The 20,327-nt window shown below is 35.2% G+C and overlaps 1 protein-coding gene across 2 annotated transcripts in view; it reads right to left on the bottom strand.

The window, feature by feature from the left end:
* The window catches only part of ATG4A (autophagy related 4A cysteine peptidase), a 54,201-nt gene extending 33,883 nt beyond the window's left edge, over positions 1-20,318 (bottom strand). The window contains exon 1 of one of the 2 annotated variants that reach the window (XM_079124411.1): positions 20,187-20,318. In XM_079124411.1, coding sequence (XP_078980537.1) covers positions 20,187-20,196 — 10 coding nt within the window. In that variant the 5' untranslated portion in view covers positions 20,197-20,318. The remainder of the gene's footprint in view (positions 1-20,186) is intronic. The other variant, XM_079124410.1, reaches the window with a different exon arrangement.
* Between the last annotated feature and the right edge of the window lie 9 nt (positions 20,319-20,327).

The raw sequence follows: 20,327 nt of genomic DNA on the forward strand, positions 1-20,327 counted from the left end.
ATGAAATAGAAGAAGCCATTAAAAATCTACCATCTAAGAAAAGCCCAGGACGAGATGGATTCTCAGCCAAATTCTACAAGACTTTCAAAGAAGAACTCATTCCAATACTTCTCAAAGTATTCCAGGAAACAGAAAAGGAGAGTACCCTACTGAACTCATTCTATGAAGCTAATATTATCCTCATACCCAAACCAGGCAAAGACACATCAAGGAAAGAAAATTTTAGACCAATATCTTTGATGAATATAGATGTAAAGATCCTTAACAAAATATTGGCAAACCATATCCAAAAACATATTAAGAAAATTGTGCACCACCATCAAGTGGGGTTCATCCCTGGAATGTAAGGATGGTTTAACATCCGTAAATCAATAAATGTAATCCATCATGTCAACAGACTTAAGGATGAGAATCATATGGTTATTTCAATTGATGCAGGAAAAGCATTCGACAAAATACAACATCCTTTCATGCTCAAAACACTAGAAAAATAGGGATAGTAAGAACATACCTGAACATTGTAAAGGCTATTTATGCTAAGCCCATGGCCAACATCATTCTTAATGGAGAAAAACTGAAACCATTCCCTTCAAAAACGGGAACAACACAGGGAAGTCCTCTTTCACCACTTCTATTCAACATTGTCCTCGAAACTCTAGCCAGAGCAATTAGGCAGACTAAAGAAATTAAAGGGATACGAATAGGAAAAGAGGAACTTACGCTGTCACTATTTGCTGATGACATGATTCTATATTTAGAGGATCCAAAAACCTCCTCCAGAAAACTTCTAGACCTCATCAATGAATTCAGCAAAATAGCAGGCTATAAAATCAACACGCGTAAATCTAAAGCATTTTTAAATGCTAGTGATGAAACAGCTGAAAGGAAAATGAGGAAAACAACTCCATTTGCAATAGCCTCAAAAAAAAAAAAAAAAAAAACTTGGGCATCGATCTAACCAAAGAGGTAAAAGATCTCTACAATGAAAACTACAAAACATTGAAGAAAGAAATTGAGGAAGACCTTAGAAGATGGAAAGATCTCCCATGTTCTTGGATAGGCAGAATTAATATTGTCAAAATGGCCATACTACCAAAAGTGCTATACAGATTCAGTGCAATTCCAATTAAAATTCCAATGATGTACCTCACAGAAATAGAGCAAGCAGTCATGAAATTCATCTGGAAGAATAAGAAACCCAGAATGGCTAAAGTAATCCTTAGCAGAAAGAGTGAAGCAGGGGGTATCGCAATACCAGAACTTCAACTATACTACAAAGCAATAGTAACAAAAACGGCATGGTATTGGCACCAAAATAGACAGGTAGATCAATGGTACAGAATAGAGGACATGGACACAAACCCAAATAAATACAATTTTCTCATACTAGACAAAGGTGCCAAAAATATGCAATGGAGAAAAGATAGCCTCTTCAACAAATGGTGCTGGGATAACTGGAAATCCATATGCAACAGAATGAAAATAAACCTCTATCTCTCACCCTGCACAAAAATCAACTCACAGTGGATCAAGGACCTCGGAATCAGACCAGAGACCCTGCATCTTACAGAAGAAAAAGTAGGTCCAAACCTTCACCTGTTGGCTTAGGATCAGACTTCCTTAACAGGACTCCCATAGCCCAAGAAATAAAAGCAAGAATCAATAACTGGGATAGATTCAAACTAAAAAGCTTTCTCTCAGCAAAGGAAACTATCAGCAATGTGAAGAGAGAGCCTACAGAGTGGGAGAATATCTTTGCCACTCATACTTCAGATAGAGCACTAATTTCCAGAATATATAATGAACTCAAAAAACTCTACACCAAGAATACAAATAACCCAATCAACAAATGGGCTAAGGAAATGAACAGACATTTCACAGAAGAAGATCTACAAGCAATCAACAAACATATGAAAAAATGTTCAACATCTTTAGTAATAAGAGAAATGCAAATCAAAACTACCCTAAGATTTCATCTCACCTCAATTAGAATGGCGAGTATCAAGAACACAAGCAACAATAGGTGTTGGCGAGGATATGGGGAAAAAGGTACACTCATACATTGCTGGTGGGGCTGCAAATTAGTGCAGCCACTCTGGAAAGCAGTGTGGAGATTCCTTAGAAAACTTGGAAAGGACCCACCATTTGACCCAGCTATCCCACTCCTCGGCCTATACCCAAAGGACTTAAAATCAGCATACTACAGAGATACAGCCACATCAATATTCATAGCTGCTCAATTCACAATAGCCAGACTGTGGAATCAACCTAGATGTCCTTCAATTGATGAATGGATAAAGAAACTGTGGTATATATATATATATATATATATATATATATATATATATATATATATATATATACACAATGGAATATTACTCAGCTATAAAGAATAATAAAAATATGGCATTTGCAGGCAAATGGATGAAATTGGAGGATATCATGCTAAATGAGATAAGCCAATCTCAAAACACCAAAGGACAAATGATCTCACTGATAAGCGGATGATGACACATAAGTGGGGGTGGGAGGGGAGCAAGAATGGAGGAAGGAGGGACTATATAATGGGAAAAGAGGGGTGGGTGGGGTGGGGGGAAAGGAAAAAATAACGGAATGAATCAAACATCATTACTCTATGTAAATGTATGATTATGCAAATGGTATGCTGTTACTCCATGTACAAACAGAAACAACATGTATCCCATTTGTTTACAATAAAAGTAAATTTAAAAAAAATGCTGAGGTCTGACAGACTGTATAATAGTGATGCTGTGTGGGGACTGGCAACTGTTGAGACTGGAGAGGCCAGGAAATATGGGCGGGCCTTGGTGGCATTGGTAATGATTCTGGACTTAAATCTGGCTTCATGGTGCCCCTAAAGGGTCTTCAAGGCCTCAAGAACTTAGCCCAGGTATTCTGCATTTGCAGAACAGAAGTGACACAGCAAGTCACTGCCTGTAAAACAAATACTCAGGGGCTTAACTATATTTTTTTGCATTCATTATCAAATTCTGTCAAAAAAAAAAGACCAAAAGTGACTATCTTTGCTGAGGAAACAGTTAATGCCAGTCTCTGTCAGTATGTTAAATATTAAATCACCACCAGAGAAGTATAGAGCCCTTTCCAGAAATTGTACTCTTCATTTGGAGCACTTCCCCAGTTTTCGCCTCAGTTATTAACCACCTCACCCTCTTCCCAAACCACAGGAATTCTTCCCATACCCTTTCAACATCACGCTTCATTAGTAAATATTGCCAGCAGAAATATGATGTCTAAAAATTCTTTACCTTCTAAGTAATGTAAAATTATACTGCCAGAGTTCAGCTTGGGGATTCCATAAAATTACATGTGTACTTTCACTTTCAAAACAAAAGATGTATTCCAAGTTAATCCTAAAGCAAATTTCTGTAAAGTGAACTTGATTTTCTATGTTGTTTTATGACCATCTGAGCCACGTTACCCAAGATAAGGCAATTTGACCCCATCCAAAAAAGATAGAGCTCATAATTAAATGGCTCCTCATCCCTGATATTTACCATATGGACCAGATACCAGGAAAATAAATATCTATCCATAAGTATGAAAGACCCAGCCCAATAAAAGCAAAAATATTTTCTAATCTGTGACAGGCAAGTAATCTTGACCTGCTAAACAAATGTAGGACCATTTTCATCTTCAACTGAGACTCTTTATAAAGTGTTTCTTTATGAGATGCTCAGATAGCAGTTCCTTCATTAATACTTTTCTAAGTTAAAACTGTTTTATTATACCTACCCTAGTGATTCCACTCCTGGGTCTATATTTTTAAAATAAGTGTTTATATCCACTAAAACTATGGCCAAAAATGTCCATAGCAGTTGTATTCATAATATTTCAAACCTAGAAACAACACAAATTCATCAATAAAGGAATGAATTTTAAAGTTTGAAATCAGACAAAATTAACTTCTTAGGACAGTGCTCAGAATATTTGTTACCCTTGGGAAAGGGTGTTAAATAGGAGAAGGCAAGAGAAAATTATGAGGGGCTGTAATGATCTGGGTGGAGTTTACACATGCATAAAATTTCATTGAAATGAACACTTTATATTTGTGCATTTTACTATCTGTAAGTATACCTTTATTTTTATTTATTTATTTTTCGTGGTGCTGGGGATTGAAAGCAGGGCCTTGTGCCTGCAAGGCAAGCACTCTACTAACTGAGCTATATCCCCCACCCCTAAGTATACCTTTATTAAAGAAAAAAAGAAAATGTTAAGTTTTATATTAGCTTTATGTATGGTATACCCTGGCAATAGAGATCAAAATTATGCTAAAACAATATGCTCTTTCACTACCAGAGTGGAAAAACCTGCCCCCCCCACACATCAAATCTAAATGAAAAGCTGGGTGCAGTGGGGCACACCTGTAATCCCAGCAACTTGGGAGGCTGAGACAGGAGGATCACAAGATCAAGGCCAACTTCAATAAATCTGCAAGGCCCTCAACAACTTAGTGAGACCCTGTCTCAAAAAATAAAAGTAAAAAGGCCTTGGGATGTAGCCCAATAGTAAAACACCCCTGGGTTAAATTCCTAGTACCAAAAATACTTTTAAAAATTAAAAGTGTAAATGAAAGTAGTTACAGGCTTCAGATATTATCTATAAGGCTAATTTATTAGATTTTTCAATTTATAGTATTTAAAATACTAGCTATATTTACAGACTCACAGTGATTATAAATTTTCAAACTTAGTAATTGTTCTCTCCTACTATATCATTAGCTGGTCTTCATCAGGGAAATATACTGAATTTGAATTTTTTACATGAAAAGTAAGACCACTGGGCTCAGGTGACTCCAGTCCCTCTGGTTCCTACTTAAGCAAACCAATATCCAACTCTCTATAAACAGGAAAATGAAACTTAAGTTTAACCAATCAGAAACCACCAAATAACCTCTAATAAGAGAATCTGCCAGTCAGAAACCACCAACTGATATCTAGGGACTTTCCATTTTAACCAATCAAATATTTTCTTTGTCTTACTTCCTCAAGTACCTTATAAAAGTTTCCCTTCATGTCCCTTCTGCAGAGCCAAACTACTTATGGTTTGGTGCTGTCCAACATATAAGAATCACTATCTGCCCAAATAAACTCTTTAAAATTTTTACGTACTCAAGCTTACCTTTTAGCAAATTCATTCCTCAAATGTTATTGCAATAACGTATGTATTGCAAGACAGACTGCATAGAATGCTGGCCTATGAATTAGGAGAGCAAGATTCTATTTCTGCTCTGCCTTTTATGGTCAAGTCACCTTGGGCCAGTTTTGCAAGCTCTCTAAAATTACCTTTCCTCATGAAGATAATACTTTCCTCATGAGCCTAAAGTAAGGATCAAATGAGAAAATTGATATGAAAGTGCTTTGTAAACTTTAAAGAAATGTTAATATGCCCTGAACTGAGTGTTTAATAAGAGCTTGTGCCTGGGTGTGGCCAATAGAAAATGCACTTACATTTCAGAAATTGTACTCCAGTTTCACATATCTTACATTTCACTGGAGAGTCAGGATCAGCAAGTATACTCACATTCTAATATCTCTGAGAAGTTGAAACACTTCCATTATAATAAGTACTGAAAATAGATGTGTAAAATGAAGCACAATTAATAGCCTCCTTCCTTGGTGTTCCCTGTTATGAGTTTTACATGAATCTTCAGCCATGAAACATCCGCTATATTGAGATGATACAATGAGAACTTTGAATTGCTTCTGCAACAGCCTAGCAGTACACATAGTGCCAAAGTGCCCCTGCATTCTGAATGTCACACTAACTTCCCCTGAAAGCTGCTCTCATTCCTACCCTCTGCCATACATCATGACCACTATAATGAATTTTAATAATATTCCTGGTTCAGCACCCCAAACACTCTTTGCAAGAGGTCCAATGGAAAGTGCATTTTCCTGTGAACCTTTTGAAGTTTGTTTCTCTGATGAGAGGAAGAGATATAGGCTAGAGTTACTCAAAACACTTCCTGTCACCAACTGTTCTTTCTAGCAGCCCCAGGAGGCAAACCCCAATTGGAGAGCCTGGTAATGTGAAAGGAGCTTGAAATAAGGAAAAATTAGGGTGATCTGGTTTCAAGGGCCACAGCGGCTCCTGTTCCTGGAGGTTTAGTTCTTAGTCCCACAATAAAGCTCTTCAAACTAGAGCAAACATGAAGATGAACAAAATGGATAGAGAAGGTAAATTCTGAACCTCTCAGGATCCTTCATCCCTTCAGGTGTCAAGTCCAATCAAGAAAACTTTGTTAAGCCCACCTAGCTGCAGAGTGGAGAATACTTTTACAAAAGTAGTTTGACATCAGCAATAAGGGTCAAATGACAAGGAAAGAGACAGAAAATCATGAAAGTCTAAATGGATTCACAGACACACTTACATGCACACACAAGCACAAACACCCACAGCTTTAATACTGTGGGTCCATTTAGTACCAGGGCAAACATTAGAAAAAACATTTCAATATGCCTTAAAATATCATGGTTTTATAGGATAACAACTAATAGTTAGTAATGACTAACCCACTCAAATAAAATTATGATCCATCTACTCTGTTTCAGAAGTCATGGGAATATATTGTCTTTTGGAGAACTCCATTTAGAATAGTTAAAATGTTAGAAGCTCAAGATGGTTAAATTGGGCAAATTATGAGCCATTTGGAAAAACTTTTTTTTTTTTTGGAAACAAATGTCATCCAGAAAAAATGCCCTTTTCCCAGAAATAGGTTATGAGGTTTTACTGTGTTTGGTAAGACAAGAAGAGTGTTGGGTTGTACAGTAAAGACAAGTATTGTAGTAAGCCAGATTAAGAAAGTGAACATTGGTAAGCATAGTAGAAGAAGGTTTCATAGAGAAAACAAAGCTCGGGGCTGAGTTTAGTTTCAGTCTCTCCATCCATAGGTTGGTGCTACCTTTCTTGGTTGCCACACTTAGGCAGTCTTCCAGAGCCTCAGGTTCAGAGTCACTAAAGATTACTAGTCCTTAGGGAAATTTTATGAGAGCAAATAAAGAAAAAGATGAGATGAAAACCCTGGTCCCATTCTACTGTAGTAAAAGAAGCCAGCTAAAACTTCAATAGACTAAATGAGCAAAGCCTCTGGAATAGTAGTAATTTTTCCATGCAGCAAAGAATTTGTGGGACTAAATAATGGTACCCCATCCATAGTTATATACCCTGATATCATTGGAAAAGCAAGGTTTAGCAAAGAATTGTTATTCTTAAAAATAAAAGTCAACTTTTAATTTTATATAGAAGTATACCAATAGGAAACTACAAAACATTGCCAAAAGAAATTAAAGAAGACAAAAGTAAATTAAAAGACATCCCATACTCATGAATTGGAAGACTTAATACTGTTAAAATGTCCATAGTACATAAAGTGACATAGATTCAATGCAGTCCCTATCGAAATTCCAATGACTATTTTTTTGAAGAAACAGAAAAAAATCATCCTGAAATTCATATGAAATCACAAAAAAACCCTGACTAACCAAAACAATTTTTAAAAAGAAGAACAAAGTTGGGAGACTCAAATGTCCTGGTTTCAAAAGTATTCCAAAGCTAGAGTAGACAAAACAGTATGATACTGGTCTAAAGGCATCAGAGAAACAGAACAATGGAATAGAATAAGGAGTCCAGATATGAATTCTAGTATATATGTTCAAACAGTCTTCAGCAAGGGTTCCAAGACCACTCAATGACAAAGGACAGTCTCTTTAACAGATGATTTTGGAACTTGAGATATCCACATGCAAAAGTATCGAGCTGCATCCTGATAATATACCATATACAAAACTTAACTCAAAATGAATTAAAGACCTAAACATAAGACCTAAAAGTATAAAATAAAACACATAGGAAAAGCTTTATGACACTGGACTTGGGAATCTTGGATATAACATCAACATTAGGCAATAAGAATAAAAATAGACAATGAGACTATATCAACTTTAAAAACTTTTGTGCAACAAAGGATACATTCAACAGAGTGAAGAAGCAACCTAAAAATGAAAGAAAATATTTGAAAATCATATATTAAATAAGGGGTTAATATCCAGAATATATAAAGTACTCCTACCACTTCACAACAAAAAATCAAAATATCCTGATTTTTTGATCCAAAAATGAAATACAAATGGCCAACAAGCATATAAAAAGATGTTCAACATCACTAATCTTCAGAAAAATGAAAATCAAAACCTCAATCAGATATCACCTCACATCCATTTAGGATGGTTATAGAAAACAAGAAGTGTTGGCAAGAATGTTGAGAAATTGAAATGCTGGGCAATGTTGATGGGATTGTAAAGTGATGCAATCCCTATGGAAAACAGTATGTAAGTTCCCCCAAAAATGGAAAATAGAACTACAATATGATACAGCAATCCTACTTTTGGTTGCATGTCCAAAAGTATTGAAATCAGGGTCTCAAAAAATACTTGGATATCCATGTTCGTAGTAGTATTAATATCAATAAATGAGAGTAGAAGTGATCATATATATGTATATATATATTTATATGTATTATGTATGTACACACATACACACACTATATTATCTTGCATGAGACATCTAAACATCTAAGGCATGAAATTCATAAAAATAGAGATTGCAAAAGTGGTCGACAGGAACTGGGAATCTGGGAATGAGGGTCAGAGTGATTTTACTGTTCTTAACTAGATATTTACTGGGATTAATACAACATCCATGTCTTCTTCAAGTAACCACTTATATATTCTGGTTCCATGAAAAAATGGAGTAGATTCACTTTTCCCTGTTTCTCCCACTAGGCATAGTTTTAAACACTGGACATTATAATTATATATATATATATATATATATGTTCATTTATAAATATATGTATGATCCATCTCTAATGAGTCTCCTATAGGTAGAAAGAATTCTGCACTAGGGACCTCAAGGCCCAAGTAATGATATGGCAGTGAGTTTCCTCAGTTTTGTTTTTAAATAAAAGATCCTGGAACTTGTGATAAGGGAAACCAGCAAGCTGAGGGGTGCACACATACATCCATCAAAAAGCTAGCTTATCTTAAGTCAAAGGTTCAGGGAAGGGGTAACCTACAGAGAAAGAACACTTTTGGAAGATAATTTCCCAGCCAAATACCACAGAGAAAAACAACAATTCAATCCCTACTCTCATCAGCAAAGATCAAGTAGGGAACCTAGACTTCTACCTTCATCTTGCTTTATTTTACTATTGGTGAATTATGATTATACATAATAGCAGGATTCATTACAACACATACATACATGCATACATATAACATAATTTGATCAATTTCATTCCCAAGTAATTTGATCAATTTCATATCCTAGTATCTCCCCTTTCCCTTCTCTCCTCCTTTCCTCTAATTTACTGATTTCCATTCTATTTTCATGTGTTCCCTTTTCGAATGGCTTGAAATAGTCACACATCCCATTCCCCTTCTCCATGAAGTAGTTTCAAAAAATGTAGAATGAGGATCCAGTATTTTCATCCCTGCCAGGCAACAATGAGTCTCCCAGAACATGATGGTAGTAAAGGGTTCTCTCTCCAAGTCAGGATGGTGTTTGTGTAGGCCTAGTGAGGATCCTGAAATTCTACCCCTGCCCAGTAACAATGGCATCCCAACCCCTACCGTGTTATCAATACATGGTGAGTAGGAAACCTTAACTCTCACTTCCATCTGGAATTAATACATAACTCCATTCCCACTAGAATGGTGTCAGAGTAGCCTTGCTAAAACAGATGAATGAAATAAGATCTAGTCTCATAACATAGAAGTCCAGAATATAATAAAAATGTACTCATGATGCAGATAACCAGGAACATAAAAACTTGAATGAGAAAAGGTATTCAACAGACACCAACACTGTGATGATACAGATATTAGAATCATCCAAAAAGAACTGTAAATAAACTATCTTAAAATGCTTCAAAAAGCAATTATAAACATTCTGGAAATGAATTTAAAAAAACAGAAAGTATCAGAAAAGAAATAGATTGTATAAAATAGAAACAAATGGAAATTTTAGAACTGAAAAATCAAATAACCAAATGAAAAAATCACTGGATGGGCTCAATAACAAAAAGAAGATGACACAGAAAAGAACCAGTGAAACTGGTGATAGAACAATAGAAATTACATAATCCAAACAACAGAAAGAAAAGAAATTAGAAAAACAGTGAACAGAGCTTCAGGGACATATGGGACTATAATGGCATATTAAAAATTCATGCCTGATTTAGAGTCCCAAAAGGAGAGGAAAATCAGTGTGAGGCTAAGGAAGTATTCAAAAACTAATTGATGAAAATTTTTAAATTTTTAAAATTAATTAATTTTTAAATTGCATGGAACTTGAGACCACTATGTTAAACAAAATAAGTCAAACTCAGGTCAAGGGTCATATGCTTTCTCTCATTTGAGGAATTTAGAGAGGAAGAAGGAAAAGAAAGGTGGGGTGGGTGTCTCATGAAAATCAAAGAGAGATCAGTAGAAGAAAGGAATTGGGGTGGGCAGGGGGGGAAGGAAAGAGGGAAATGTTGCAGTGTGCTACGGGCCAAATTATATTGTTATGGTGTATGCACATACTAATATGCAACAACAAATCTCATCATTATGTACAACTATAATGCATGAATAAAAATGTGGGGGAAATTAATTTTTAAATGACAAAAGTAGCATTTATTGTGCACAAGAAAATGTTGTGATATGTACATACTTTGTAGAATGGCTAAATCAAGAAAAATAACATGAAATGGATGGAACTGGAGAATATCATGCTAAGTGAAATAAGCCAATCCCTAAAAAACAAAGGCTGAATGTTGTCTCTGATAAGTGGATGATGATCCATGGGAGAGGAGTAGGGAAAAATGAAGGAACTTTGGATTGTGTAGAGGGGAGTGAGGGGAGGGGTGGGGCTGTGGGGATGGGAAGGATGGTGGAATGAGACAGACATTATTACCCTATATACATGTATGATTACACTATGGGTGTGACTCCATGTACAGCCAGAGGAATGAGAAGTTATACTCCCTTTGTATACAATGTGTTGAAATGCATTCTACTCTCATGTATAACCAATTAGAACAAATGAAAACATTGCTATAAAAATAGAAAAATAACATGAAAGTCTTCAAAATTTGGCAATATATATAAAACTATAGATTGAAGAAGCTGAGCAAATCTCAATAGTATAAATTCAAATAATTTCACATGAAGGCAACATAATCTAAAAGAAACAGAAAAAGAATCTTAAAAAGCCATGAGAGAAACAGTGATACTTTACTTAGAGAGGAAAAACTATTTGAATAAGAACCAATTTCTTAACAAGAACCTTGGAGTACAAACTGAAATGGCAACTTTTTCAAGTGCCTAGAGGGAAGAACTATCAATTCATAATTGTATACCCAGTTAAAACATCCTTGGGGGGAAATAAAGATATTCTCAGATGAAGAAAAACTAAGAATTTGTTGCCATCATATGTATCTAAAGGAATGCACAGCTGAAGGAAGTTTTTTTTTTTGGGGGGGGGGTACCAGAGATTGAACTCAGGGGAACTTAACCCCTGAGCCATATCCCCAGGCCTATTTTGTATTTTATTTAGAGACAGGGTCTCACTGAGTTGCTTAGCACCTCACTTTTGCTGAGACTGGCTTTGGACTCAAGATCCCCCTTGCCTCAGCCTCCCATGCTGTGGGAATTACAGGTGTGGGCCACCAGGCCTGGCCTGAAGGAAGTTTTTGAAATGGAAATGGAAGATGAAAGAAGGAAACTGTGAATATGAGGAAGGAAAAACATAACTACACAAAGAGTAAAAGTATTGGTACATGCAGTAGACTTTCCTTGTTTTTTTCCTAAATTATGATTAAGCAAAAAATCATAACATTGACGAGATTCTAAAAAAATGTAGAAGAAATATTTAAGAAAATTATACCACAAATGGAAGAGTAAAGTGACTTAAGGGGAGGTAAGGTTTCTATACTTAATCTATTAAAATTCAACACAGTAAACTCTGATATGTTACTTATGCATAACGTAATGCCTAGAGCAACAACCACACATGCGTGCATACACACATACACACACAGATGTGCTCAAACGCAGAATAAAAAGGTTACAAGCAACCCACAGAAAGCCAGGTAAGACAATGCAGAAAACTAAACTAACCAAAACAGCAGATTAGGCCCTAACGTGAAGTTTTGCGTTAAATATAAATGGTGTAAATGTATAAAATAAAAGACTGACATTGGCAGAATAGATAAAAACATGACACAACTATATGCAATCTACAAGAAACTCCATTTAAATATAACAATATAGGTAGAGTGAAAATATAAAGATGGAAAGAGCTATATCATGTAAACATGATTTTTAAAGCAACCATTTCTATATTATATTGGCTAAAATAGATTTCAGAGTACAGAAAATTGCATGGGACAGAGGGAAACTACATAATGATAAATAGGTCAATCCATTTAGAAGAAAGATCAATCCCAAATGTGTTTGCACTAAAAAATATAGCCTTAAAATACACAAAGCAAAAACAGATAAAACTGAAAAGAGAAGTGGATAAGTCAACAATTATGTTGGGGACTTCAACATCATTTGTTTCAGAAACTTGTAAGTCTACTAAGCAGAAAATAAGCAAGGATACAGAAAATATGAACAACACAATAAGCCAACAAGATCTAATTGGCATATATGGAACACCTGCCCAATAACAGAAGAATATACATTTTTCAAGTTGCCATGAAACATTCACCAAGAAAGACCATATCCTGAGTCATAAAGCAAATATGAGCAAGTTTTGAATAACTGAAATTTTGTTACTGAAACTTAAAAATGTTTATTATAGAATTAAACTAAAAAATGGAAACTGAATGAAAATGAGAAAGTTTTCAAACAATTGGAAATTAAGCAAAATACCTCTAAATAGTTCATAGGTCAAAGAGGAAGTCTTAAGGGAAGTAAAAAGCAACAACAATGAACTGAATAAAAAGGAAAATCATATCAAAATATGTGACATACAAACATGATGGCAGAGTAGGAGGAAAACAAATTAGTATTGTCAGGGGTTATGAATGGTGGAGGCAGGTAATGAGCATGACTAAAAAGGGGTAACAGAGGAGAGATTTTTGTGCTAATGGAACATTTCCTGATCGTGGTGATAGTTCAACGAATCTATGCATGTGAAAAACAAAATAAAATATAAGCACATATTGTTCTAATGACAGTTTACTGGTTTTGATATTATAATTATGTAAAATCTAATGATTGAGGTAAACAGGATGAAGATTGTATAGAGCCTTTCTGCACTATTTTTGCAGCTTCTTATGGATCTTTTGTTATTCATATTTTTAAAAATTACTTAAAAGCAAATAACTCAGAAAAAAGGTATGGAAGCTAAAACTCAGAAAGTAAACAAATGAAATGTTTTACCATAATAGTCTATAACAGTATGCCAGTTTAATGAAGGGATGGATTTTAAATGAGAATAGTTTTTATAGGCCAGTGACCTACAATAGCAAGGACATTTAACAATAGGATTAAGAAGCACATGTGATTTAAAATACAGCCACAGATTAAAACATCTCATCTTATACCAGGCAACTGCAAATGTGAAGGCCATATAAATTGCATTTGCAACCAATGAGAAATCAATTGGAAAGGGTTTCAGGGCCAGTTGTTCAAACCTCATCTAGTAAGTGGAGGAGTTCCATGCTAGATAACCCAGAACCTATTTCTATGACTGTCATGCAGTTAAGTGATTTGCATCTACTCTGTGTGTGGTCTCCCCCAATTTTTTTTTCACTAATAGAAAGTATTCATTCCCAGGTGTGCTATGGAAATAATATTTGTATTAGGTAAAATAGTAATGATTTAAAAGAAGTGGGGAAAAATTTGCCTTCTGCATAGTCCAAAACGGTAGCCACTAGCCATATGAGGCTAGTTAAATTCAAAATAATTAAAGTAAATAAAATTTAAAATCAGTTACTAAACACACTTCAGGTGCTCTATAGCCACGTGCTACTGACTACCATACAAGAACAGTATAGATACTGATCTTGACCAACGTCACAAAAAGTTCTATTGGACAATGTTAATCTACAACATGAAAAATCATGTCATTCCCACAATTAGGCAGAGTTACAGCCCAAAGAATTCTGACAGAAATTGTTATTGTATTCTCTGCGGTTTGCAGTTCTGCATAATTTTATCTTCAGTAATACATAGCAGTATGATACAGTAGTTATTTGCTAGGACTTTGAGGTAAAATAAGCTTGTATTTCAATTTTAGATCCAACTTTAACTAGACATGTTACTTCACTTCTCTGTCCCTGTTTTCTCATTTTTAAAAGGTATGGGCTAGGGGACAATAATACCTACCTCATAGGGTTGTTGTAAGAGTTACATGGGATAAGCACAATATCTGGCACATGATCTATGAATGCTAGTTTTTATTAGTATTACTACTTAAGTCTAGAAAGTTAACTTGGCTTGTTCTAGCACTTATAGTCTAGGTGACCAATAGAAAAGGCATCCAATCATGTAAGCAGCAAGGGAATGAGACCCTAACGGAGTCTCTAATGTCCCTTGATAGACATAAACAGCCAACACATTGTTTCCATAACTTGGAGCCGGAAACAGAAAAGACAAGACCTTCTCCTCTAAGATCCATTTACCTTGAAGCTTGCAAAAAGTCAAGAAGTACCTGACTCTTGGCCCTAAGAAACTCCAAGCTGAAACTGAGCTACCATGTCTACCAAATAAAATAAAAGCACAATGTATTTTCTATAAAAGATTACCTGAGCAAGTCACTCAGTAGGAGAGACATTTGGAGCTTCCACCTGCTTATAGCAATCTGATCCAGTCCCTTGATGTATTATTATGAGGAAATGTCACTATACACATGTATTTGTGAATACCACACAACAGGTCTACTACATCTTCATAACGAACTGGGTAAATATTTACCAAGCACCTACTACATACAAAGTATTTTCGCTCTACACCAGTTGTTAGCAAACTATGGTTAGCAGGCTAAGTTCATTCATTCTCATGTGTTTGTTTGGAAAGCAAGGTGAGGATGATTTTCACATTTTAAAGGGGGAACGGCCTTCAATCACTATTAGTGAACACTGAATGGCTCTGGAAATATAGCTTTTGCTGCAGACTTGCAAATGTTTCTTAATTAATTCAACATAAAATTATAAGACAAAACAATGTAGGTGTGAAATTTACACTAGTAAGTTTACATAGTAAACTTTAGTAAAGTTTACATAGTAGACTTTACATAGTAAAGTCACACCAACAACTAACATTGAATTACAAATAATATGAAGATGCTTTACATACTTCCTATGATATAACAAATCATAACAATAAAATAAGAATGAGATACCACTTCACACCCACTAGAATGGGTGTAATAAAAAGAAAGATAAAGTATGTACTGGTAAATATGTGGAGAACTTTGATCCCAAATAAGTTTCTACAAAATGGTATAGCCACTTTGATAAACAGTCTCTCAGTTCCTCAAAAACTTAAATACAAATATAAATTAAATATAAAATACAGCTACTATAAAGTATAAACATAGTTAACATGTGACCAGCAATTCCACTCCCTGATATGTACCCAAGAGAAAAGAAAACATTTGCCTGCATAGAAATTTGGACACAAATGTTTATTAGCAGCATTATTCATACCAACTAAAAGGTGATAACAGTCCAAATGCCCAACTTATGAATTAATAAAAAAGGATGTGTTAGAGCCATAAAATGAAATATTATTTAGCCATGAAAAGAAATGATATGTGCTACAATTTAGATAAATATCAAAAATATTATGCTAAGTGAAAAAAGCAAGACATATCTATATTCTATCTATATTCAAAATCCAGAAAATGAAAATCCATAGACACAAAACAGATGAGTGGTTACCTAGGGTTTGGGGTAGAAATGGGAAGTAACTGAAAATAGGCATGAGGTCTCTTTCTGGGGTGATATAAATAATCAAATAATATTGTACTGATGCAACATAACTTCAAAAATACTTAAAATCATTAAATTGTACATTTAAAAAGTTAGTGTCAGAAATCAGTTCAGTTGTTGTCAAGAATTGGGAGTTGTGCAGAGAGAAGTGACCTCAAAGAAACATGAGAGAACGACTGAGAATGATAGAAATATTTTGCACTTTGACTGTGACGGTATACAAAACAGTTATTTTTATAACCAAGTGCATTGAACTTTTCATCTAGAAAGTGTGAGATTTACTGTGTCCAACTTATATCACAATAAAGCTGACCTTAAAAATGTTAAGACAAGAAACGTGATCTCCATTTCCACACAAATTTGCTACATATATATTTTCCTAGTTCAAACTACAGTTTCAGCAACAGTTTTTGGACCTTGAGGAAGTGCAAAGGATATTTTCATATTCCAACATCCACTTAAATGTTCAGTTGAGGAACTTTCACCTAACTTTCAATTGGAAATTATTAATCTGCAATGTAATGACATTCTAAAAGGTAAATATTAAGAGAATAATGAATCTAGTACAATTCTATTCCAAGCAATGAATAGGCTCAATTAAAATCATATGGTTATGTACCCTTAATAAGCTATGATGAGAGTGGCCCTTCATCCCTTCAGACTTCCTCCAAAAAATACAACCCCAGTCTAAGTCACAAGAAAAACATCAGACAAATCCAGATTGAGGAATTTTCTACAAAGTATCTGACAAGTACACCTAAAAATGTTAAGGTCAATGGCTGGGGCTTTAGCTCAGAGGTAGAGTGCTTGTCTAGCACGTGTGAGGCACTGGGTTTGATTCTCAGCACCTCATATTAGTAAATAAAATAAAGGTCCTTCAACAACTACAAACATTTTTTAAAAAATTTAAGGTGATAAAAATGAGCAAAGTCTAAGGAACCTTCACAGTTGAACCAAAAGAACCTAAAGAGACAGAATTAATGAGTGTAATATGATATCATGGACACCATTCGGATAGAGGTAAAACTAGTAAAACTGGTGTGAAGTACAGATAATATTAATATCCCACGTGTGTTCATCAGTGTGACTAATATGAAAAGAGATTCAGCAAACAGTGCTGGGGTAATTTGGTTATATGCATTAAAAATATGAACTTAGATATTCACCTCATACTATACAGAAAAATTAACTCAAAATGAATCATTGACTTAAATGTAAGAGATAAAACAATAAAACATCTAGAAGAAAAGATAGGAGAAAGTCATTGAGATCTTGGATTAGGCAAAGACTTGTTAGGTTAAAGAAAAAGCATGGACCATAAATGAAAAAAAAAAATAGACCTCATCAATATTTGAAACATTTTTACTTCAAAAGACACCTTTAAGAAAAGGAAAAGAGGATCTGGGGTTGTAGCTCAGTGGTAGAGCACTTGCCTGGCACATGTGAGGCACTGGGTTCAATTTTCAGCACCACATAAAAATAAATAAATAAAATAAAGTTATTGTGTCCATCTATAGCTAAAATATATATTTAAAAAAAAGAAAAGGAGAAGACAAGAAGTTCACTGGGAAAAATATTTACATATAATATACCTGACAGGTACTTGAATGTAGAATACATAAACAATTCTTACAACTCAACAATTTTAAAATGAGAAAAGATATGAACAGATACTTCACTGTTCAAGATATATCAATGACTAAAAGGTATATGAAAAAAATGCCCACTGTCATTAATCATTAAGGAAATGAAAATTTAAAATACACTGATATATCATTTCACACCCACTTAGAATGGCTAAAATAGAAAATGGAGTCAATAACAAATGTTTCTGAAAATGTGGAACAGGAACCATCATATATTGCTAGTAGAAATGCAAAATGGAGCTTCTACTTTGAAAAACAGTTCTGCAATTTCTTTAAAAGTCAAATATAAAATTTCCCTATGATCTAGCCAGGGGTGGTGGCTCATGCTTGTAATTCCAATGGCTCTGGAGGCTGAGGCAGGAGGATCACCAGTTCAAAGCCAGCATCAGCAACTTAGCGAGGCCCTGAGCAATTCAGCAAGACCTTGTCTCTAAATAAAATATAAAAAAAGGGCTTACAAATGGGCTTATAAATGCTTACAAAATATCCTTAATTTTACCTTTTGGCCCCAAAAGCCTAACATATTTACCATTTTGTTTTAAACAGAGACTTTGCCAAGTAAGCCCTTTTCTACACCATAACAGGATAAACATAAATATAATCAATCTCTTTCTTCAATGTATTCATTCTTATAATCACCTAGTTTGGGCATTATGCCCTTCTGGATATGGCTCAGGGGTTAAGTGCACCTGGGTTCAATCCCCAGTATCAAAAAAAAAAAAAAAAAAATCCCTATGATCCAGTAATTCCACTGTCAGGTATGGACCAAAAAGAAATGAAAACATATATCCACACAAAGACTTGCACTCAAATTCTCTCATCAGCATGATAGCCAACAATTGGAAGCAACTTAAATGTCTGTCAGCTAGTGAGTAAACAAAAACGTGTTACATCCATAAAATGGAATACTATTTGGCAATAAAAAGTAAGGAAGTACTTATACATACTACAACATGATTGGACCTCAAAAACATGCTACATGAAAGAAGCCAGAGACACAAACCTTATACTACATTATTTCATTTACATGAGGTATACGGAATAAGCAAATTTATAGAGACAAGAGTAGATTCATTGGTTCACTGGGCTAGGAGTGGGAATGGGGATTAACTGTAAATGGACATGAGATCTTATTGGGAAGATGCAAGTATTATAATCCCTATTTATAGTAAAAACTGCATGACTGTAAACTCACTAAAATCATTTAATTATAAACTTGAAATAGGTGAATTTTATGGTATGTAAATACACCTCAATACAGCCGTTAAAATAGAAAAGACAGCAGGGGAAACTGGGTGAAAGATAAAAGAGAAATCTGTACTATCTTTGCAACTTTTTTATAAATCCAAAACTATTGTGAAATCTAAAAAATGTATTTAGATAAAAATTTTAAAGTATACGTTCCTGGACTGATTTCAGTAGTTGGCAGTGCTTATTTGTGTGAAAAGACATTTTCAAAGATGAAATAGGTAAAATTTCATTACAGATCAGCATTGACAGATATATTTGGCATCAATGTTGATAATAGAGAACACTAACTTTGAGACCCAATTAAGCAAAATGCTATCCCCAAAATAATTCCATTCTTCTTAGTAGTAGTCCTGTGTTACAAAGAAGCACTGTTATTATTACAGTTTGAATTCGATCAATAAACATTTGTTAAAACTTATTTTCTCTCTTGCCATATGAATGCTTACAAAATATCCTTAATTTTACCTTTTGGCCCCAAAAGCCTAACATATTTACCATTTTGTTTTAAACAGAGACTTTGCCAAGTAAGCCCTTTTCTACACCATAACAGGATAAACATAAATATAATCAATCTCTTTCTTGAATGTATTCATTCTTATAATCACCTAGTTTGGGCATAATGCCCTTCTGGATATGCCCTATAAAGGATAAGCCTTGCCTTGCTTCTGCTTTGGCACGATTTGAGATCTCCATAAAAAGAAACACTATTAACTTAATAGTTGTAACAAAGCCTCAATGTCATCGTTATTATTGTGATATTAAAATGCCAACACCATACCACTGTATTCTTAAAATGACCCTCATTAAGTAGTGATGTCACCAAGCTAAGGACTCACTGAGTTCTCTTAGATATCAAGTGGCTTCCACAGCATCACACCCTGCCTTTGGCATCACACTGGCACATCATCTTAGTATGGTGTTATAGGCTATCACTGCTATGGCAGAACCCTGCTCTGATGCCAGTCCGCTGAGATGTCAGAATAATTAAACCCTACTTCTTTCTACTCTGGGGCGGTGGTAAGGAGGGGGAGGGTAACCACAGTCACTGGTTCGAGCCCTGGAGGTTGTATTCAGCTCCAACTGTTGTCCCTTCCGCCTGCCAGTGCAGGTCAGGGCCCCCCCGAGGGACAGCACCTTTAGGCTCCCATAACTCTCTTGCCCTGCCTCTGCAACCGATTTATATGGCCGACTCAATGCCCCAACAGCGACCACCCACCCCAGCTCTTCCACAGAGTTCCACACGAAGCCGCTCCCCGTACCTGACTCCATTCTCCAGCTGTCATCCTGGGCCAATTCCACCGGCAACTTGACTATGGCCGTCGCAAGGGACCCTGGGACTTGTAGTTTTTCACTGCTAGGGGCCGAGTCCGTGAGGACAGGAAAGGCGCCTCCCTGCCCGG

Source organism: Sciurus vulgaris (genome assembly GCF_902686455.1).
Source record: "Sciurus vulgaris genome assembly, chromosome: X".
Taxonomy (NCBI): Eukaryota; Metazoa; Chordata; class Mammalia; order Rodentia; family Sciuridae; genus Sciurus; species Sciurus vulgaris.